Source organism: Convolutriloba macropyga, chromosome 1, assembly GCF_964194025.1.
Source record: "Convolutriloba macropyga chromosome 1, txConMacr16.3, whole genome shotgun sequence".
Classification (NCBI taxonomy): domain Eukaryota; kingdom Metazoa; phylum Xenacoelomorpha; order Acoela; family Convolutidae; genus Convolutriloba; species Convolutriloba macropyga.
This window is the reverse complement of record NC_134468.1, coordinates 26,863,877-26,887,734: the sequence shown is the minus strand read 5'-3', so window position 1 is coordinate 26,887,734 and position 23,858 is coordinate 26,863,877. Positions and strand designations below refer to the sequence as shown.

At 34.2% G+C, this 23,858-nt stretch overlaps 1 protein-coding gene across 2 annotated transcripts; it reads left to right on the top strand.

Annotated features, from left to right (window-relative positions):
* Positions 1-2,010: 2,010 nt before the first annotated feature.
* LOC142337296 (eEF1A lysine and N-terminal methyltransferase-like) lies at positions 2,011-23,740 on the top strand. Of its 2 annotated transcripts, none has more exons than XM_075386495.1 (3): positions 2,011-3,137; positions 19,928-20,505; positions 23,014-23,740. In XM_075386495.1, the coding sequence occupies exons 1-3, from the start codon at positions 2,043-2,045 to the stop codon at positions 23,438-23,440; spliced, it is 2,100 nt and encodes a 699-aa protein (XP_075242610.1). In that variant the 5' UTR covers positions 2,011-2,042; the 3' UTR covers positions 23,441-23,740. The 2 variants fall into 2 exon arrangements, with proteins under 2 accessions (XP_075242610.1, XP_075242601.1); XM_075386486.1 differs by having other exon boundaries at positions 23,011-23,740.
* Positions 23,741-23,858: the final 118 nt, after the last annotated feature.

The window sequence follows — 23,858 nt, the reverse complement described above, 5'->3', positions numbered from 1 at the left end:
TGAAAAGGTTAAAATTTGTCATAATAGCGTTGTTGGTTTAGCATTGTTAGTTAAATAGAACAATGTTGTTGAACAGTATGATCCAATTTTTTGGCTGAAATGTTGCCGGTTTTTTGCTAATTTAACTCTGTAATTATGCAAAACATCATTTATTTTAATTATGTTTGTTCAAATTATTCATATCCTTAGTGTTTGGAACAGTTACACGTTCCTAATGGATGACCGGCAATAGCGAGGCTATTTTTCCTATAATCATTGCTTTTTAAGCCCCCCCCCCCAAAAAAAAACACGATTGTAATCAGTCGATTTCTTCGGTCTTTTTTTGGTCAACTTGCAGCTTAAGGTTGGTAAAGACTTGTCGTATCGTCCTATTAAAGAAGTAGGATTTAATATTTATTGCTGTTTTACGTTTTAAGTAATGATTTTTCTGCTTTGATAATACGAGTTTACGTAAAAAATTTGTGAATTTGCCGTCATGAGGTTCTTTTTTCTTGTCTTGTCACATTATTTACAGGTCATACATCACATTACTGACGTTGAAAAGGAAGGGACTTTAGAAAACATCAGTTTTTCGTTGAATGGATTATGATATTAATTTCTTCGACACCGTCTTCTAGCAGAGTTTAATGGAATTGTTTTATCTATTTGTCGTTCTTTTTGTAGTCGTAAGACCCATTCTGGATATTTGAAGGTCTTAGAAACTTCTTACGGATGAAAAAGGAATCTGTTCACTGACTTCAGTTCGTAGCTTACGATCTTTTCATGATTTTGGAATCAAATATCAAGATGTTTTTTTTAAATTTGCAATTTGCTGTTCTTTTTTGATCTACTTGTTACCCAGTCTCATTCATTGCAGCTCGAATATCAAATAAAGGCGTTTAAGAAAGGAACAATTTCAATATCGAAAGCTTTTAGTGCACTGCTTATTGTTATAAGGGTTTTGATGCCGGTTTTTGAAAAAGAATATTAAAAATTTTTTGACTTTTCATAGATCGTTTTTTTTGTAGACGTATGACATAAGCTGAAGGAGGAATATAATCTGAGCAGATCTCAATGCCTTTCATTTGTGAAATGAAGGTGTTTAATGAGTTCAGCTGAAAGTGAAAGTTTTTATGTCTTTAAAATTATTTGTTTTCGAAAAATACAACTTTTTCCCTTTGCGTTCTTGTTATTATAACTTGTTACCTGGTCTATTTTTTCAGAGGTCAGATGTTTCAATATTGTTGTTCAATGAAAGCTCAATTGTTTATGTCTGATTTTCTATGGAATATTATGACTTTAACGGCTTCAACAACGTTTTTAAAGGTTAATCGAATTTTTCTGTTTTCGGCTAGAATTGTAAGTTGTTTTTGTAGAAGTACATATTCTGGATAATGTCAGGTCTCTATGTCTTCATATTGAGGAATGAATGGATATAAAATTATTTAAAGATTGCAATTGACTTCTAATGGATTTCATTATTTGAAATTAATTGTTTCCAAAAAACAAATATATTTTTTCAACTTTGCCGTCTTTGTTCTTTTTTTGTCCACTTATAACCGAATCTCATGAAGGACTGGTCCCTTGTTTTTTCCAGTGAAGTACAAACTAATTTGTTCAGTTCAGATTTTATTTGACGCTATTTTGACTTGTAATTATGTTATGTTTTTTAAAAAAATGTTGGTGGTTTTATTTGATTTTTTCGTTTGTTTTGTTACATATTTTAAGTTGCAGTGTGTTTTTTTTTCAGTTAAAAGCGATTGTTTTTCTGTTCTCTCCTAAAAGCAGAGTTAACCCAGTAATCGGAAGCTAAGAAGCCTTCAGCTGTTGATAGAATTGTACCGAGAACTACTAATTTCTTAATTTCATTATCTTTCAATGGTCAACCCGCTCTTTTAGAATCATTAAAATGTATCTCAGGGCTCTGGAAATTGATTTCAAATTGGACACTGGGAATTTTTTTCTTGGTATTTAAAGATTTTATCCCGAATTAGGAGTTTTTGACATATGATGGTTTGACATATGATTCCTCCTTGTTAACATTTATTTCAGGTTTATGCACCATGAGCGTTTTACTGCCAAAGGATTCTTCTGACTTTTCAGCGGGAGAGTACTGGGACAACTTTTTCAGGAAGCGCCAGTCGGTACCCTTTGAATGGTATGGCAGCTACGAGAGTCTGAGTGAACTTCTGGAAAAGTACATGAAGCCTAAGGATTGTGTTCTCCAAATTGGTTGTGGTAATTCAAATTTAGCTGAACAGTTGTACGACTCTGCATTTCGCAACATGTTCAACATTGACTTAAACGCTTCTGTTATTAAACAGATGAAAAAGAAAAACACAAAAACGAGACCAGGGCTGCATTTTGAAATAATGGACGCGACAAATTTGAGCTATCCGGAAGATAAATTCAATGTTGTTCTAGATAAAGGAACAGTTGACGCTTTATTTTCTTCCTACAATTCAAACTCAGCTGAGCTTTGCAAACTAGATTTTGAGAATTTTTCCTCTCAAATAAATGTGCATGAAGATTCGAATGTTTTCAAATTGTTTTCGGAGGCAGAGCGAGTTTTGATGCCTGCAGGACGACTTGTTTGTGTTACTTTGGCACAGCCTATTGTTTTGCGAAGGTTGCTTACCTATTATCTAATGAAATCTGAGTTCTCATATATCATACGAATGCACCACGTGAAATTAGAGAAGTCATTTGATATGCCGACATTCTGCCTAGTTTTGTTCAAAATGAAGAAAGGTTTCAAAATGCCAACTGTTTTTGAAACGGATTTCGGATCTGGCAGCAGCTCAAAGTGTAAAAACGTTGACCAGTTTCTATTGGAAATTGAAGCTTTCCAGAAGTTATACTATCTGTCCAGAAAAGTTACATCTTTGAAAGGCGAAAGCGCGGCTTCTGCTTACACTGATATGCTGGACATTGAGGGAACAATCAAGTACAGGTGCTTTGTAGTAAACAATCCACACGTAAAGAAACCCTCGTATGCAGTTTTTGTTTGTCCTCAATTTTGTGAGGATGATGCTTGGCTGTATAAGACTGTGAAAGGGCGATCAGAACTGGTTTGTAAGCATATCAAAGAGTTCAGTCGAGTGTTGATTGTGTTGCTGAATCCACTTGTCAATTATGGGGGATTGGAGAGCATTAAAGTTAGTTGTGAGTATTAATAATTCAAAGGTCTTGGTTTATGGTAAGTATAAAGAGCTGTACGAGCCCTGATATTGGACCGGGTTTTGTTATTACTGAGAGTGTTTAGTCTTGCCCACATTTTTGATCGGACCTGAGCAAGTGATGTTTTTTCCATTGACCAGATCACCGTTATCAGCATGTGGAATATTCACAGATCAATTAACTGGTAATTCAAAGTTGCTAACAATTACCAATTTTTCAATAGTTTTTGTTATGCGATGAACACTAACTTAAGTTTCCTATGAATAGTGCAAATTTCACCGATGGGAGGAGTGAATGGAATAATTTTACCGAAAATGCAACACCGTTGTTTCCGATTTCTACCTTCTGTTTTTTATTTCGTTTCAAAATTATTTGCCTACCGGCCACTCCCAAAAATAGCAAAGCAGTTATTTATACCATCTTTCAATGATCACGTGAAGACAAAAAATGATAGGTCACAAATTAGTGGCCTCAATCTCGGAATGACTTTTGCTTATTTTTATTTCACCTTCGTATTTCACATTATTTATAATTGAAGCAAACTGATGTAGTTTGATTAAAATGATCGCAAAATTGCAGCTCGTTTTGTTTGATAATTGACTTGTGAAACTGCAAATGTCCAAAACAGTCCCGCCTTTTTCAATTAGTTTGATCGTTACCTCTCAAACTCCTATCGGGCTGTGGACTCATTCAATAATTTTAACAGGACATCGTTTGTGAACTTTTTCAGCATTCTGTCATTGGTCAAGTCGTATTTTTTCATTGAACTAGAGGCTCACCAGAGTTACAGTAGCTTAGAATAGTATAGGATAAAGTTGAATTTGTAATATAATCATCTCGATGCATAGTGGCGATGGCGTTTGACTTTAAAAAGCCATTATCATAATCCGCAACGATTCATGAAGAAATTTGTTCCCTTCAAATGGCTTGTCTTTCGGATGAAGCGATAGAAGTTTAATTGAAGTAAATACACTTAAATTTGCGGAACAGAAAACTTGTTTTATACGATTTTACCCGTTGCTCAAAACGTCAATACAGCTGCAGCTTAAATGCCAGTTCTTAAAATGTATTTCTTTTTCTGAATGAGTTTTTTTTGCTCTCAAACCACATTTTTTAGCAATTGTTTTTGTCCTTGCCTTTTTAATGCCATTTTTGTTTGATCCACTGTTTCTCTGACGAACTTGGGGTTTTCAATTTTTTTTGCATTGGCTGTTTTTTTTTCTCTGAATTTGTTTGCCTTTGACTGAATTTTTTGATGAACTGAATCGCTGACAATCAGAATTTCAAGCAGCTAAACTCATCGGCGGAAGTCTGCTGCTGAAATTGAAAGAAAATGCGTTTTATAGTATGAATAATTGTATTGGTCTATATTGAGGTCTGTTACATATTTCATTTACATTGTAAAGCTATTCTTTCGCTTAAGCAGGAGGCATCAAATTTTTCTCATTTTAGTCACAATTCCTGAAAATTCAATTCGTTTTTTGTCAGATGTTTGACGTTCAACCACTTTAAAGGTCACCGATATGAGTTGTTATAAACAGTGCGAACAGCTCCATCGGCTCTTTGTAAGCTTCTAACATTAGTCTTCATAGAATTTTTATCATATTTGTGCGTCGTCTGTTATAAGGATCTGCCCACAATAGTTGACTATGCTGTGGTTCATTCTGGTTAAATTTCGATTCTAATTTGACACACGCTGTAGCAGTACTATTATCAAAAATGTTAGGGTTTCCAAAAAACATTAAGGGTTTCAAACGCTACATTAACGTGTGAGTGGAAACGTGTTTTCTAGAGTATTTTTGTTTTTGGGCTATTTTTTAATTAGTGTTGATGCAATCTTTTTTCTCATTTTTGATATCATCTAGACTGCTTGTGAAATTTGATCGAAAATCTGGCTTTCTCTATTCACAAAAAGGCACGTCTGTTCGTTTTGATTCTAATATTTTGTGTTGCCGTTTGTTAACTCAGACAAAATTTGCGTCCGATGCATTGATTTGTTCGGTTCTGTACTTCTCTAATCGTTTAATTGCATTCTTGAAAGATCCTTTGGTTTTTTAAGGCTACTTATTTGAATCAATTATTTAAAATTAGTCTGTTCAGTCTGCCCGTGTGTTCGTAAGTTTTTTAGTATCCTGCTTTCGTGTTTTTTGTTTTATCTCAAAGCCGATTAACTGGAAGACCTCTTGTGCTCTTTTTTAAATATTCTATATTTTCTTCCAACAGTTACTTATAAGCCAACGATTCTGATGACTTTCAAACTTATTTTTTTATAATTGACTGTTTAATTTAATTTATACTCCAAACTCTCTTGTTTTTTGTCGCTTTTCGCTAATTAGTTAAATTAATTTGTATGCTTTCAAACTATAGTTAAGTTATTCACTAGAATGAGCGTAAAGTGCAGTTGTGTCAGAGAGCGTGTGATTCCATTTTACGGAATCTTAAATTTATTTTTCTAGTTTTTTCCCCTCCTCTGATGTCCCATAGTTATTTTAGTTTGTAGCTCTTAATAATTTTATATGTACGTTTTCCTAGGGTGAGCGCTGTGATCGCATAAGTTTTTTCATATGTTTGACACAATCAGATCTCTGGAATAGGAATTGCTTTGTTAGATCCTGTGGGATTTTAAATAGTTTTTTTTCCGAAATGGAATTTCTGATCAAATCAGCCAGAAAATTAAATCTACGGTATTTGTTTTATAAAATACAAATTTCGTTTCTGTTCTTTTTTTATGCAGTTCAATTTTTACTTCAACTTTTACTCCTCAATTTTTACATCTATAGGACGGTTTTGCCATCATTCTTTAATATGCTTGTAAAAAGAAATTGGTCAGCAAATAATGGGAAAGCAGTTTTCTTGTTTCGTTGTCAGGATGTGTGTTTACGCCATTCTGAAATGTCTAAACAAAGTACGAAAGGAAGTGCCTAGTGCACAGTAATCATGTAAATTTGAAAAAATGCTATTTATTCAACTAAATTAGGAATAATTGAATAAAGCTCGGGACTCTGTGAATAATTTGAACAGGACATCGTTTATAAACTTTCAGCCTTCTGTTATTCGTAAGTTTTTTTTCATTGAACTAGAGGCCCACCAGAGTTACAGTAGCTTAGAATAGTATAGGATAAAGTGGCATTTGTAATCTAATCATCTCGATACATAGTGGCGATGGCGTTTGCCTTAAAAAAGCCATTATCATAATCAGCAACAATTCATGAGGAAATGTGTTCCCCTCAAAGGGCTTTTCTTTCGGATGAAGCGATAGCAGTTTGAAGTAAATATGCTTAATTTTGCGGAACAGAAAACTTGTTTTATACCACTTCAGCCGTTGTTCAAAACGTCAAAACAGCTGCAGCTGAAATGCCAGTTCTTAAAATGTTTCTTTTTTTCTTTTCTTTTGCTCCTAAACCTCATTTTATAGCCATTATTTTAGTCCTTGCCTTTTTTAATGCCAGGTTTCGTCTGAGCTACTGCTTCTCTGACGAGTTTGGGGTTTTCCATTTTTTTGCATTGGCTTTTATTCCTTTTTTTTGATTCTCTGAATTTGTTTGCCTGTCTGAATTTTTTGACGAACTGAATTGCTGGCATTGAGAATTTCAAGCAGCTGAACTAATCGGCGGACGTTTGCTGCTGAAATTGAAAAGGAGTGCGTTCCATAGGTCGAATAATTGTATTGGTCTATATTGAGGTCTATAACATTATTTCATTTAAATTGTAAAGATATTCCTTCGCTTAGGCAGGAGGCATCAAGTTTTGTTCTCAACTCGGTCAATATGGAAGATAGGAAAATCAAAATCGCGAGATTCCCATCTGGCCCCCCATCCATGAAACTATACTCTTTACCATTATGGTATGTTGAGCATAATGTGAAAGACTACATTTTTTTGTCACGTCAAAGGGTAGTGGATAAGAAACATAATACAGCTGTTAAATTCGCCCAATTTTACACTTTCCTATCGAATCGATTACAGGTAGCTGTCTAAAATATACCAAGATCCAACGGTTGGGGTCCAAAAATTTTCCTTTATTGCAACTTGTTTTCAAAACACGTTGCTTGGAACCTATTTTGAAAACACGTTCTTTGGACCAAAAAATTAGGTAGTCACCGTACTCTTCTAGGAGAAAAAAACGTAAGAAGCCCAATGTTTGCGGTTTCTACCAGCCCCTCTCACATCGGCAACATTAGCTGGATGAACCTTAATGGATGGATAAAGATAATCAACCTATTAGCTAGTTTGAATGATTCGACGCCTCACAAAATGCGAGGTTTAAAATTTCTTCGGTTTTCAAAAATTTCAAAAAGAATTTCACTTGTAAAAGCAACAATCTGTGTGCTTCTTTTTAAAAGCAATTAAGCTGTTAAAATAGCAACTATTAAACTTTGAAAATTTTGAACTTCTATGAAACCAATCCCAAATGAGGATGACTAATTTTTTGATCGAACCATAGACCAAACCTATCCTGATTTTTAGCAATCTCCCTACAAACTGATTTCTGGTCACTGTTTCAACTGTATCTTTGAACTCAGTAGTCTTGGGCTGTTTTTTGTCATTCAAAACTTCAAAAGTGAACTCGTAGAGCTAAAAAATGGCTAAAAGATCAATAATTTTCAAGTATTTAATCTAATCTGCTCAATGTAAAACATTGTTTTTATTGGCTTTCAAATTTTTGTTTCCGCATTAAGATCGTTTTACAAATTTTTTTATGGCGTTCCCGAATATCAATTGTGTTACTTTCTTCAAATTGTCTGTTCAATGTCAAAATTCACTAATTACGCAAACTGCAAAATTTGTTGGCACTTATGAGAAATTAACGAAGTTTAACTGGTTTTCAGATGGTTTAAGACAAGTTACAGTTTAGGAGAAGAGTTTTATAGTTTGAGACAGGACCTCCCAGAACAACAATTGAGCTACTTTCATGAAGTTGTCTTCAACTATATTACAATTACATCGAAGCTGCAAAAAATTACCATCATTTCATGGCAATTAAGATGAATTAGTTTTTTGTAGTGTTTCTCTAAATAGTTTTTATTTCAATTGTTATGGATCACTAACAATGTTTTTGTGATTCCCTGAGGTCTTCAGTTGTTTTATCCCTCTAAAGATTCCATAATTCAACATTTTAACTGGCATTACCCATTTCTCTGATTGTTTCGTAAATATTTCGAGCTGTTGAAATCTAGCAAGACAAGGGTCTTTCTATCTATTTTTAATCGGCGGTTTTTATATTTTTCTGTGAAAGGTAACCCACATCGAATTAAGACTAATAGGTCTTAGACATAGCTTGGTCCAAAAGCAAAATTGACTTGCACTGACCAGACATTAGGGTTTTATGGTGCAACCTTGAGATTTGGAAAAAGACATTTGCCTTTACACTGACCAGATATTTTTTCTGGTGCAACCTTGGCTTTTGGAAAGTATTGCGATAAATTAAGTTTTTCTCAATGCAGTCACAATTTCCTCAAAATTGAATTTGTTTTTTTTCTCAGATTTTTGTCGTTCAAGCAGTTTAAAGGTCACCCATTATGAGTTGTTATAAACCTTGCGAACAGCTCTATCGGCTCCTTCTAAGCTTCTAGCTTTAGGCTTCATAGATTTTCTATCATATTTGTGCGTCGTCTGTTACAAGGATCTGCCCACAATAGTTGACTATGCTGTGGCTCATTCTGGTCAAATATCGATTCTAATTTGACGCACGCTGTAGGAGTACAATTATCAAAAGTGTTAGGGTTTCCAAAAACATTTAGGGTTTCAAACGCTACATTCATTCAGACCAAATTTGCGTCCGATGCATTCTGATTTGTTCAGTTCTGTTGTTCGCAAATCGTTTCATTGCATTCTTGAAAGCTGCTTTGGTTTTTAAGGCTACTTATTTGAATCAATTTAAAATTAGTCTGTTCAGTCTGCCCGTGTGTTCTTAATTTTTTTAGTATCCTGCTTTCGTGTTTTTTGTTTTATCTCAAAGCCGATTAACTGGAAGACCTCTTGTGCTCTTTTTTAAATATTCTTTATTTTCTTCCAACAGTTACCGATTCTACAGGACGGTTTTCCTATCACTTTAATATGCATGTAGAAAGAAATTGGCCAGCAAATAATTGGAAAGCATTTTTCTAGCTTCGTTGTCAGGATGTGCCTTTAAGCCATTCTGAAGTGTCTAAACAAAGTACGAAAGGAAGTGCCTAGTGCAGTAATGATGCAAATTTGAGAAAATTTTTTCTCAATTTTGTCACAATTTCCTCAAAATTGAATTCATTTTTTTGTCAGATGTTTGGCGTTCAAGCAGTTTAAAGGTCACCCATATGAGTTGTTATAAACATTGCGAACAGCTCTATCGGCTCCCTCTAAGCTTCTAGTTTTAGGCTTCATAGATTTTCTCTCATATTTGTCTGTCGTCTGTTATAAGGATCTGCCCACAATAAATGACCATGGTGTGGCTCATTCTGGTCAAATATTTGTTCTAATTTGACGCACGGTGTAGGAGTAAATTATCAAAAGTGTTAGGGTTTCCAAAAACATTTAGGGTTTCAAACGCTACATTACGTGTGAGTGGAAACGTTTTTTCGTGAGTATTTCTGTTTTCTTGCTATCTTTTATTAGTGTTGTTGCAATTTTTTCCAGTTTTTGATTTCATCTAGACTGCTTTTGAAAATTAATCGAAAATCTGACATTCTCTATTCACAAATACGCAAGTCTGTTCGTTTTGATTCTAATATTTTTTGCTGCCGTTTGTTAACTCGGGCCAAATTTGCGTCCGATACATTCTGATTTGTTCAGTTCTGTTGTTCACAAATCGTTTCATTGCATTCTTGAAAGCTGCTTTGGTTTTTAAGGCTTCTTATTTGAATCAATTTAAAATTAGTCTGTTTAGTCTGCCTGTGTACTCTTAATTTTTTTTAGTATCCTGCTTTCGTTTTTTTGTTTTATCTCAAAGCCGATTAACTGGAAGACCTCTTGTGCTCTTTTCAAATATTTCATAATTTTTTCCAACAGTTACTTATGAGCCACCGATTCTACAGGACGGTTTTCCTATCATTCTTTAATATGCATGTAAAAAGAAATTGGCCAGCAAATAATTGGAAAGCATTTTTCTGGCTACGTTGTCAGGATGTGCCTTTAAGCCATTCTGAAGTGTCTAAGCAAAGTACGAAAGGAAGTGCCTAGTGCACAGTAATGATGTAATTTTGAAAATTTTTTTTCTAAATTTAGTCACAATTGCCTCAAAATTGAATTCATTTTTTGTCAGATGTTTGGCGTTCAAGCGGTTTAAAGGTCACCCATATGAGTTGTTATAAACATTGCGAACAGCTCTATCGGCTCCCTCTAAGCTTCTAGCTTTAGGCTTCATAGATTTTGTCTCATATTTGTCTGTCGTCTGTTATAAGGATCTGCCCACAATAAATGACCATGGTGTGGCTCATTCTGGTCAAATATTGGTTCTAATTTGATGCACGCTGTAGGAGTACAATTATCAAAATTGTTAGGGTTTCCAAAAACATTTAGTGTTTCAAACGCTACATTAACGTGTGAGTTGAAACGTGTTTTCTTGAGTATTTTTGTTTTTGTGATATCTTTTATTAGTGTTGTTTCAATTTTTTCCAGGTTTGGATTTCATCTAGACCGCTTTTGAAAGTTGATCGAAAATGTGGCTTTATCTATTCAAAAATAGTCAAGTCTGTTCGTTTTGATCTTAATATTTCTTGCTGCCGTTTGTTCACTCAGACCAAATTTGCGTCCGATGCATTCTGATTTGTTCAGTTCTGTTGTTCGCAAATCGTTTCATTGCTTTCTTGAAAGCTGCTTTGGTTTTTAAGGCTACTTATTTGAATCAATTTAAAATTATTCTGTTCAGTCTGCCTGTGTATTCTTAAATTTTTTGGTATCCTGCATTGTTTTTTTTATCTCAAAGCCGATTAACTGGAAGACCTCTTGTGCTCTTTTTAAATATTCTATATTTTCTTCCAACAGTTACTTATAAGCCACCGATTCTACAGGACGGTTTTCCTATCATTCTTTAATATGCATGTAAAAAGAGATTGGCCAGCAAATAATTGGAAAGCATTTTTCAAATTTAAAATTAGTCTGTTCAGTCTGCCTGTGTACTCTTAATTTTTTTTAGTATCCTGCTTTCATTTTTTTGTTTTATCTCAAAGCGGATTAACTGGAAGACCTCTTGTGCTCTTTTCAAATATTCTATATTTTCTTCCAACAGTTACTTATAAGCCACCGATTCTACAGGACGGTTTTCCTATCATTCTTTAATATGCATGTAAAAAGAGATTGGCCAGCAAATAATTGGAAAGCATTTTTCTAGCTTCATTGTCAGGATATGCCTTTAATCATTCTGAGGTTTCTAAACAAAGTACGAAAGGAAGTGCCTAGTGCACAGTAATATAATTTTGAGAAAATTTTTTTCTCAATTTAGTCACAATTTCCTCAAAATTGAATTCATTTTTTTGTCAGATGTTTGTCGTTCAAGCAGTTTAAAGGTCATACATATGAGTTGTTATAAACATTGCGAACAGCTCTATCGGCTCCCTCTAAGCTTCTAGCTTAAGGCATCATAGATTTTCTATCATATTTGTGCGTCGTCTGTTATAAGGATCTGCCCACAATAGGTGACCGTGCTGTGGCTCATTCTGGTCGATTTTCGATTCTAATTTGACGCACGCTGTAGGAGTACAATTATCAAAATTGTTACGGTTTCCAAAAACATAAAGGGTTTCAAACGCTACATTAACGTGTGAGTGGAAACGTGTTTTCTTGAGTGTTTGTTTTTGTGCTATCTTTTATTGGTGTTATTGCAATTTTTTCAGGTTTTGATTTCATCTAGACTGCTTTTGAAAGTTGATCGAAAATCTGACATTCTCTATTCCCAAATACGCAAGTCTGTTCGTTTTGATTCTAATATTTTTTGCTGCCGTTTGTTAACTTGGACCAAATTTGCGTCCGATACATTCTGATTTTTTAAGTTCTGTTGTTCACAAATAGTTTCATTGCATTCTTGAAAGCTGCTTTGGTTTTTAAGGCTTCTCATTTGAATCAATTTAAAAGTAGTCTGTTCAGTCTGCCTGTGTACTCTTAATTTTTTTTTGGTATCCTGCTTTCATTTTTTTGTTTTAACTCAAAGCGGATTAACTGGAAGACCTCTTGTGCTCTTTTCAAATATTCTATATTTTTTTCCAACAGTTACTTATGAGCCACCGATTCTACAGGACGGTTTTCCTATCATTCTTTAATATGCATGTAAAAAGAGATTGGCCAGCAAATAATTGGAAAGCATTTTTCTAGCTTCATTATCAGGATATGCCTTTAATCATTCTGAGGTTTCTAAACAAAGTACGAAAGGAAATGCCTAGTGCACAGTAATGTAATTTTGAGAAAATTTTTTTCTCAGTTTAGTCACAATTTCCTCAAAATTGAATTCATTTTTTTGTCAGATGTTTGTCGTTCAAGCGGTTTAAAGGTCATACATATGAGTTGTTATAAACATTGCGAACAGCTCTATCGGCTCCCTCTAAGCTTCTAGCTTAAGGCCTCATAGATTTTCTATCATATTTGTGCGTCGTCTGTTATAAGGATCTGCCCACAATAGGTGACCGTGCTGTGGCTCATTCTGGTCGAATTTCGATTCTAATTTGACGCACGCTGTAGGAGTACCATTATCAAAATTGTTACCGTTTCCAAAAGCATTAAGGGTTTCAAACGCTACATTAACGTGTGAGTGGAAACGTGTTTTCTTGAGTGTTTGTTTTTGTGCTATCTTTTATTGGTGTTATTGCAATTTTTCCAGGTTTTGATTTCATCTAGACTGCTTTTGAAAGTTGATCGAAAATCTGACATTCTCTATTCCCAAATACGCAAGTCTGTTCGTTTTGATTCTAATATTTTTTGCTGCCGTTTGTTAACTCGGACCAAATTTGCGTCCGATACATTCTGATTTGTCAAGTTCTGTTGTTCACAAATAGTTTCATTGCATTCTTGAAAGCTGCTTTGGTTTTTAAGGCTTCTCATTTGAATCCATTTAAAATTAGTCTGTTCAGTCTGCCTATGTACTCTTATTTTGTTTTTGGTATCCTGCTTTCGTGTTTTTTGTTTTATCTCGAAACTGATTAACTGGAAGGCCTCTTGTGCTCTTTTCAAATATTCTGTATTTTCTTCCAACAGTTACTTATGAGGCACCGATTCTACAGGACGGTTTTCCTATCATTCTTTAATATGCTTGTAAAAACAAATTAGTCAGCAAATAATTGGAAAGCATTTTTCTGGCTACGTTGTCAGGATGTGCCTTTAAGCCATTCTGAAGTGTCTAAACAAAGTACGAAAGGAAGTGGCTAGTGCACAGTAATGATGTAGATTTGAGAAAAAGGCTATGGTTTCAACTAAAGTAGTAATAATTGAATAAAGCTCGTTACTCATTAAATAATTTTAACAGGACATCGTTTGTGAACTTTTTCAGCCCTCTGTTATTGGCCAGGTTGTATTTTTTCATCGAACTGGAGGCTCACCAGAGTTGCAGTAGCTTAGAATAGTATAGGATAAAATTGCATTTCTAATCATCTCGATACATATTGGCGATGGCGTTCACCTTAAAAAAGCCATTATCATAATCTGCAACAATTCATGAGGAAATGTGTTACCTTCAAATGGCTTGTCTTTCACATGAAGTGATAGAAGTTTATTTGAAGTAAATATGCTTAAATTTGCGGAACAGAAAACTTGTTTTATACGATTTCATCCGTTGCTCAAAACGTCAATACAGCTGCAGCTTAAAAGCCAGTTCTTAAAATGTATTTCTTTTTCTGAATGAGTTTTCTTTTGCTCTCAAACCACAATTTTTAGCAATTGTTTTAGTCCTTGTCTTTTTAAAGCCAGTTTTTACCTGAGCCGCTGCTTCTCTGACGAATTTGGGGTTTTCAATTTTTTGCATTGGCTGTTTTTTTCTCTGAATTTGTTTTCATTTGACTGAATTTTTTGATGAACTGAATTGCTGACAATCAGAATTTCAAGCAGCTGAAATCATCGGCGGAAGTATGCTGGTGAAATTGAAAGAAAATGCGTTTCATAGTATGATTAATTGTATTGGTCTATGTTGAGGCCTGTTACATATTCATTTACATTGTAAAGCTATTCTTTCGCTTAAGCAGGAGGCATCAAATTTTGTTCCAAACTTGGTCAATAATAAAGCTATCAAAACCAAAATTTCGGGTTTCCCATTTTGCCCCACACCCACGAAACTACATCCTTGACCATTATGGTATGTTGAGCATAATGTGAAAGACTACAGTTGTTTTGGTCACGTCAAAGGGTAGTGGATAAGAAATACAATACAGCTGTTAAGGTGGCCCAATATTTCAGCAATTTTGCAATTTCCTATCGAATCGATTACAGGTAGCTGTCCCCAAGACCACCCCAAATATCTCAGACCCAACGGTTGGGGTTAAAAATGATTCCTTTATGGCAACCTCTTTTTTAAAAGACATTGCTTGGAACCTATTTTCAAAACAAGTTTTTTGGACCAAAAAATAAGCTAGTCACCGTACTCTTCTAGGAGAAAAAAACAGAGAACCAATGTTTGCTATTTATACCAGCCTCTTTCACATCGGCAAGATTTGTTAGATGAACCTTTAATAGATGGACACAGATAATCACCCTAGCAGTTAGTTTGAATAATTCGGCGCCTCACAAAATGCGAGGTTTAAAATGTCTTGTTTTCAAAAAATTTCAAAAAGAATTTCACTTGTAAAAGCAACAATCTGTGTGCTTCGTTTTTAAAGCAACAATTAAAATAGCAACTATTAAACTTTTAAAATTTTGAACTTCTATGAGACCAATCCCAAATGAGGATGACTAATTTTTTGATCGAACCATAGACTAGTGCAATAGAAGAAGAATTGCACTACCAAACTTATCCTGATTTTTAGCAATGTCCCAACAAACTGATTTCTGGTCACTGTTTTAACTGTATCTTTGAACTCAATAGTCTTGGGCTATTTTTTTTGTCATTCAAAACTTCAAAAGTGAACTCGTAGAGCTAATAAAAATGGCGGTATTTGTATATAAAATAAGGGGACAGCAAACAAGACTTTTGAGAATTTCTCACGCAATGAATATCATCGTTACCAAATATCAAACTGCTCGACCTTTTGCAACTTCCGAAAGAACTTTTAAAATAGAAAGCGTTTTGATTTTTCCTTGTTTCGAGAACCCGTGAACAAACATTAATTTTTTTAAAGGATAGCGCTATTTCTCAGAGATCAATAATTTTCAAGTATTTAATCTAATCTGCTCAATGTTAAATATTGTTTTTATTAGCCTTCAAATTTTTGTTCCCGCATTTGAAACGTTTTACAAATTTTTCGATGGCATCCCAGAATATCAATTGTGTTGCTTTCTTCAAATTGTCTGTCCAATGTCAAAATTCACTAAATATGCAAAAAGCAAAATTTGTTGGCACTTAATGAGAAATTAACAAAATTTAACTGGTTTTTGAACCATAGACTAGTGCAATAGAAGAAGAATTGCAGTACCAGACTTATCCTGATTTTTAGCAATGTCCCGACAAACTGATTTCTGGTCACTGTTTTTACTGTATCTTTGAACTCAATAGTCTTGGGCCATTTTTTGACATTCAAAATTTCAAAAGTGAACTCGTGGAGCTAAAAAATGGCGGTATTTGTTTATAAAATAAGGGGACAACAAACAAGACTTTTGAAAATTTCTCACGCAATGGTTATCATCGTTACCAAATATCAAACTGCTCGACCCTTTGCAACTTCCGAAAGCAATTTTAAAATAGAAAGCGTTTTGATTTTTCTTTGTTTCGAGATCTCGTGAACAAACATTAAGTTTTTTAAGGATAGCGCCCTTTCTCAGAGATCAGTTATTTTCAAGTATTTAATCTAATCTGCTCAATGTTAAATATTCTTTTTGTCAGCCTTCAAATTTTTGTTTCCGCATTTAAAACGTTTTACAAATTTTTCGGTGGCATCCCAGAATATCAATTGTGTTACTTTCTTTAAATTGTCTGTCCAATGTCAAAATTCACTAAATATGCAAAAAGCAAAATTTGTTGGCACTTAATGAGAAATTTACAAAATTTAACTGGTTTTCGAAGCTGCAAAAAATTGCCATCATTTGATGACAATTAAGATGACTTAGTTTTTTGTAGTCTTCTATTAAGTTTTGTTTCAATTGTTTCAGATCACTAACGTTTTTTTGAGGTCCTCTTGAGGGCTTCAGTTGTTTTATCCCTCTAAAGATTCCATAATTCAACATTTTTAACTGGCATTACCCATTTCTCTAATTGTTTCGTAATTATTTCGAGCTCTTGAAATCTAGGAAGAAAAGGGTCTTTTTATCTATTTTTAATCGGCGGTTTTTATATTTTTCTGTGAAAGTTAACCCACATCGAATTAAGACTAATAGGTCTTAGACATAGCTCCGTCCAAAAGCAAAATTGACGTGGCACTGACCAGAGTTTAGTGGTTTTATGGTGCAACCTTGAGATTTGGAAAAAGACATTTGCCTTTACACTGACCAGACATTTGCCTTTATGGTGCAACCTTGAGATTTGGCAAAAGTGCTGCGATAAACTGTTTTTCTCAATTTAGTCACAATTTCCTCAAAATTGAATTTGTTTTTTTTCTCAGATGTTTGGCGTTCAAGCAGTTTAAAGGTCACCCATATGAGTTGTTATAAACATTGCGAACAGCTCTATCGGCTCCCTCTAAGCTTCTAGCTTTAGGCTTCATAGATTTTCTATCATATTTGTACGGCGTCTGTTATAAGGATCTCCCCACAATAGTTGACCATGCTGTGACTCATTCTGGTCAAATCTCGATTCTAATTTGACGCACGCTGTAGGAGTACAATTATCAAAAGTGTTAGGGTTTCCAAAAACATTTAGGGTTTCAAACGCTACATTAACGTGTGAGTGGAAACGTGTTTTCTTAAGTATTTCTGTTTTCGTGCTATTTTTTATTAGTGTTGTTGGTTTTTTCCAGGTTTTGATTTCATCTGGACTGCTTTTGAAAGTTTATCGAAAATCTGGCATTCTCTATTCACAGATAGTCAAGTCTGTTCGTTTTGATTCTATTTTTTTTTGCTGCCGTTTGTTAAATCAGACAAAATTTGCGTCTGATGCATTCTGATTTGTTCGGTTCTGTTGTTCTCAAATTTTTTCATTGCATTCTTGAAAGCTCCTTTGATTTTTTAAGGCTAATTTGAATCAATTTAAAATTGGTCTGTTCAGTCTGCCTGTGTATTTTTAAATTTTTTAGTAATCTGTTTTTTGTTTTATAAGCCGAATAACTGGAAGACCTCCTGTGGTCTTTTATAATTATTCTATATATTGTTCCAAGAGTTACCTATAAGCCAACGATTCTGATGACTTTCAAAATTATTTGTTTAGTATTGATTGTTTTACTAAATTTATACTCCAATGTCTCGTATTATTTGTCGCTTTTCGCAAATTAGTTAAATTAATTTGTATGCTTTCAAACTATAGTTAAGTTATTCACTAGAACGAGCGTAAAGTGAAGTTGTGTCAGAGAACGTGTGATTCCATTTTACGGAATCTTAAATTGATTTTTCTAGTTTTTCCCCTCCTCTGATGTCCCATAGTTATTTTAGTTTGTCGCTCTTTTAATAATTTTATATGTACGTTTTCCTAGGGCGAGTGCTGTGATCGCATAAGTTTTTTCATATGTTTGACACCATCAGATCTCTGGAATAGGAATTGCTTTTTTAGATCCTTTGGGATTTCTAAATTGTTTTTTGTCCGAAATGGCATTTCTAATCAAATCAGCCAGAAAATTAAATCTACGGTATTTGATTTATAAAATACAAATTTCTTTTCGTTTCATTTTTTGTGCAGTTCTTTACCTCATTTTTTTCTTTAGGACGGTTTTGCCATCATTCTTTAATATGCCTGTAAAAAGAAATTGGTCAGCAAATAATGGGAAAGCAGTTTTCTTGCTTCGTTGCCAGGATGTGCGTTCACGCCATTCTGAAATGTCTAAACAAAGTACGAAAGGAAGTGCCTAGTGCACAGTAATGATGCAAATTTGAAAAAAAAACGCTATTGTTTTAACTAAAGTAGGAATAAATTGGAAGAGATTCACTGAAGGCATTGCAGGATGAAAATTTTGTTTTGGCATTTTCTTTTAGTTTTTTTTTGTTTCTCATCCAGTTAAAGCAACAATATATTTCTTCTTACTAATTTAATAAAAATTTTGCTAATGCTCTAAGCCAAAAAAACGCGGCTTTTTGACAACGTAGATTGTCTAATATCAACTTTCGATTGCCCTTTTTTGTAAATTTTTGTTAAGTTTTGTAATTTTTCGCGTTAACCATCGAATGCTGTCATTTTTTTTTACTTTGTAGTAAGTTACTTACATGGATAATTCTGTACTTCTAATTTTGTTGGTGTTTTCTTCTATTGAGCGATTTCGAAATATAGTTGAATTTTAATAAATTGTCGCCAAACATCGAAATCCAGGTATTTTGATCCTTGCTCTCATTTCATGCCTGCATTGTAAATTAATCGTTACTTATTTTAAAACCATGTAATCTGCAAAAAGTTTGATTAATAACAGTTTGAAACAACTCGGCCTCTGAAATTTGAGCCGCAATTAAAACAGTAAGGACATGATCCGAAATCAGTTTGCTTCAATTTTCAACAATGGTTCATTTATGAATCAAAATCTCATTGCTACTAATAAACCGCTCTGAGAATGGTTCACCGAAAACAGGGCGAGGTGAATAATTTGCGCATGCAGTTTTCTTTCTCGTTTTTGGGTTTGTTATGATTATCAGTAGGTAGCATGAAAGCCATATAGTTGCACTAAACTAATCAAGATTTCTTCACTCATAATTGCTCATATTTTTGACCGCAATGAAACTTCTTGTGAAGAGCATGAGTGTCAAACACAGTTAACTGTGAATCGTTTGTGTTTGTGAGTCATTGAGGGGGGACCTCAAAATGGTCTCAAAGTCTCAAAGGGTATTATTTAAAAGGTGTAAACCAGATCAATTGATGAAGCAATTCCATCAATTACAAAAAATTAGGACGTAACTGATTTTTGTTGGTATCAAAGCAACATTTTTGTTATTATTTGTCGGAGTAGTTAAAGATATTCTTCCTATTTGAAAGTTACTCACCAATTTTGGTTGCTCGGATTATTCAAAAACTTAGTTTTCGTTTCCTTTTGCAAGTTTGATATAAAGTAGTTGCCATTTTCGTAGAAGATTGCTAAAACGCAAAAATTGTTCCTTTTGCAAACGTTTCTGCAATGTTTTTCAGATAATCGAATTTTATTTATGCATTGTATGCTTTCAAATGCGAATGTGGGAACATTCTGTGCCACGCACAGAATCAAGCGAGCCTTCTTGTTTATGACTTTATGTTGGTTGGCTTTATTTCAGTTTCTGGAATCTATATGTTTGGCATATTTTCTGAGTTCTGGCTTGTTTTCAGAAATTTTCGATTGTTGATTTGCTGCTCCTGAGTTTGTTTGAGACGTGGAAAAATGCAGAATCTCGTTCAATCTTATGTTTGCAAATTAATTGAAACACAGATAATCGTAAATTAATTGGAACACAGATAATTTGAAAAATAATTTGAAAGTTTGTTCTGTCTCGAAACTATTTAAAATTGTCGTAGCTTTTTGGATAAAATTTCAAAATATTGTTCTTGTTAAAAGTTGTACTGTTTTTATAGCGTTTTGTGAAAAAGGATTTGAAGTAGAAACATTCCAATGTAATTTTTGCTTCAGGCCGAGCTGAATTCTAGCGTGATGGCGTTTGCACCAGAAAGTCTTCCAGTGGCGTTCAAAACTCCTTTTCTCTCTACGGGAACAACTGTGGGATCGAATGAGGTCTCCATGGAATTCATGAAACCAAATGCAAATGATGGGGCATCGATCATTAAACATGCAACCGAAAATGTTTCCTCTTTTTACTCCAAGCTGATGATTCTCAATCGAAATCCGTTTTTGGGATTGTTTTCGCTAACATTCAATAGTGAAGATGACAAGATAGCCCCGATTAACTCAAGTAGCCTCGGAGACATGGACTTTCTAATTGCGCTGGTTATCTGCAACATTAATGTGAAACTCTCAATGAACAGTCATCAGTTTTCGGTTTCGTTGTTGGGAATTCGTTCATACTCTCTGGTTGCCTTTTTCACTCAGGTCTTGTCATCGAGTATCAAGGCTGTCTGTTATGATTATGGTGAAGAATTGGTGCAATTTGTGAAATGTAGCTTGAAGATTGATGAAAAAGAAGATGTTGACCATTTGATGCCATTTGATAGTTGCCCAGTTGTGAATGGAATTTTGGGAAATGACAGCAAGTACGTATCTTGTTTCATAGCTTATTGTATCGATGTTGCCTAATCTTTGAGTTAGAGCCGACATGTTAATATTTTAAGCTGAAGATTCCCGTAATTTTGTAAACTCATATAAATTAAATACCCCGAAAATAAATTAACCATACATACGCTTTGAATGATAGTTTGAAATATCGGATTTTTTAATTGCTCTTGAACGAAGTTCATAGCAATTATTGTATACGTGTTAGTCTTTTTTATGCAAATTTTTTGCTTGACATTTTTGCGCTTTTCTTCTGGAACATTCTTTGACTTCTCAAGTGACTTTTTTACGCTTTCGTTCTTCATTTTTGAATGATCTCTAGTGCTCTCACTCCGAAGTAAAGCTTGTTGCTAATATATAATCGGTTGCAGCATAGCAAAAATAAGTGACTCATAGCGCAGTAGTTAGTGGTGGTGGCTGAGGAGCGGGAGGTCAATGGTTCGAATCGTTTGGGGCAAGAATTGCACCCATAAAGAAAAATTGATTTAGGCTACAGACCCTGAATTAAATTGCCTCGCCTCTCGTTCAATGGCAATTCCGACATTTGTCGGTTTATGTTTATTAATAGCTGTATAGCGATAGCTGGGGCGGGGCTATTATTGGCCTTCTTGGCTAGTATTGGAGAAGTCCTTATTTTAATCAATTTTATTGGAGTGAATTTTGAAGCTGGAAATGAAACACGCAGTGATTTTTTTGGTGAACAACCTGAGAGTGGAGCGAAAAGAGAGTGGTTTTTTCTTCATATCGCTGTTTTGTAGAGAGCGAGAAATTGAGGTATGACAAAAATTCTGTAAGCGAGCAAAATTTTTTGCTCACGTGCTGCATTTTAAAGCATTTTTTTCATTTTTTTTGTAGGGAGGTTTGGTTATGATTTTTGTTTTAAATTTAGGCTGGGTTTTGGTAGTGTATTGAAGGTTTCTGGAAATTCATTTGAATTTTGTGCTAAATCGGAGGTTTTTCATGTATTTTGCTGTTTTTGGGGCTGATTTTTGCGTTTTTTTTTTACGATTGTTTTGTTTTACTGGCTCAAATGGGTTTTGAAAAGACCCCTTCTAATTGAGTAAGTTCTGGATAACAAAAGGTTACAATTTTGTGGATGTGAGTTTTTTTTGTTGAGAAATATGACAAAAAATGGCGAAAATTGGAACTATTCTTATTTTTTTTTGCAGTTTTTCGTTTTCTGTTTTTAGACAAGTTTCTTAGCCTATTATGACTTGCCTATTGTTTTGCGAGCATCTGGTTACCCATTGACTGAAAGGAAATTTTCATTGGATTTTTACGCTTTTGTAATATTGAGAAATTAATTAACTTGTTCTAGTTTTTTAGTGCAAGTTGTTTTAAAAGCTTTTTTTCATAATTTGGCCTCAAGTATTTATAACAATTCACATAATTGGTTTTAGTAAGTACTAGTTGTTCCGCTGAAGCAATTTTGGCAGAGATTTTTTTTCGGGATTTCAATTTATAACCAAATTCGATCAGATTTTTTCATCTTTTAACAGATTTGATTTTATTGTTTTTAACTTTTGTTTTATGGTTTTGTTTCAAGATAATCATAAATTAGTGGAGGCACATTTTGTCTGATGAGTAGTTGAATGTCGTTTAAATGGATTTCCACCTCGAGTCGTTTCCGGAATTATTCCGGCTGTTTTTTATATCTGTTCACCCATTTTCATGATTTTTGAAGTCAAATTGGAGTAGTGATTTTGATCATGCCGAAACAGGAAGTGGAGCGGAAAAGCCAGTGGTTTTGCGGCGTGAAATTATTTCGCTCTAATTTTAAAGTAGAGTGAGAAAACGGTGTTTGAACAAAAATTCACTTTCTCGCTAGTGGTTTTTTGTTCACATGCGGCAATTTCACTTTGATTTTTACTGTTTTTTTTTTCGATTTTTTGGATCGGATTTTCTAAATAGTTTTCACAATCCATTCATAGTCCGTTCTAGGTCTAGTTTTCTGTTTAGTCAATGAAAATTATTTGAATTGTACGTCAGGACTTGTCCTGTTATGTTTTTTCATTCTCGTGATTAAATTTTTGGGTACACGTGACTTACCTCACTCTCCAATATGACTTCCACACTTTGAAATTGACTTTTATTTGCTTTAATTCAAAGAGATAAAGTCAAGTGAATGTGTGTCACTCTAAATGAAGGTTATTTGAGAGCAGCTAATAGAGGCAGCAATAACTTATACAGATTCTTAATCAAAATATAACATTTCAGCTTTTAATGAAAAGAAAAATTTTTTTGGTCTGTCTTTTCTGTTTTTTTTGAGACTGCAGATCTACAAAGCTCTTGCGGCTATTTTCTGGCAATCTGCTAGCTATGTTTTTTTACTTACAAATATTTAGGTCTCTGATTTCAGTATCATCATAAATATCTTCAGTGGCTGGATGCGCAAGTATTAAGGAAGCTTTATTTAAACTATGACAATGTAACGCTTCTGTCGCCGGACGCACAATCAAGAATGACTTAGTAGATTTTTTTTTCAGCAGGATGAAACAGGATGCAATAGTGTTGGATGCTGATTGGCTAATTTTTACTCAACAGAAACCAAATGACATCATCGGTTCAGTTCAACCTAAAACTTCAAGTCTTCTGGAACAAATCGCAGACGCAATTCTTCCAACTGGCTGCGTTTTAATTAGATATGAAAGTGTAGAATCAATGGACAAATCTGAAAATGGATTAGAGATGAATTTAGAAGAATCGTTTGAGAAATTGATCAGAAAGTGTAAGTCAGTGTTTGCACATGTGACTGTTGTGAAGTTGAAACGGTGGGACTATAAATTGTTGATTCTTTCTCAAAGTTCGGTTCAGAGCTTGAATCTGTTCGAATGTGGTATCAAGTTCCTCAAATCCAACTTCTCTTTTGATCCAGAGCAGCTGCATGACATAATGGGATGCCTGAAAATCGCCTAAGTGAATTAGAGAAGAAATGATAAGTGTCAATTGTGACAAAATTTTTTTAATGATGTTCCATTGTTGCGTCTCGATAACTTTGCAGGACTTGTGTTTGGCATTCAATTAGTTTTACGAAAAGAAATGTAGAAAATTCTAAAATCCTCCGGAATTTGATTTAGCTTGGAATTTTTTCTGTGAACATGCTCACTCCTCCCTCTATCTGACACCTTAGTTTATCTTACGGGTGGCAAAGTTGATTTATTTTACAGATCCATTGTTTAAATTTGTTCATTTTGAATTAAAAGTACATTCAATAAATTTCATTTCTAAAGAGAACAAGGAGGCTCGTTAATGTGCGTTTGCATATGATGTTCCGACCCGAGCTCATCTACAGTTTTGACTTAATTGTCAACCAAATGAAGAGATAATCGAAAAT

Bases quoted from the DNA above. Each gene is read 5' to 3' on its own strand.
- LOC142337296 (XM_075386486.1), top strand. From the start codon at position 2,043: ATGAGCGTTTTACTGCCAAAGGATTCTTCTGACTTTTCAGCGGGAGAG. The intron at 3,138-19,927 runs GTTAGTTGTGAG...TTTTTGCTTCAG, and splicing joins GGGGATTGGAGAGCATTAAA to GCCGAGCTGAATTCTAGCGT. The intron at 20,506-23,010 runs GTACGTATCTTG...TTTTTTTTTCAG, and splicing joins ATTTTGGGAAATGACAGCAA to CAGGATGAAACAGGATGCAA.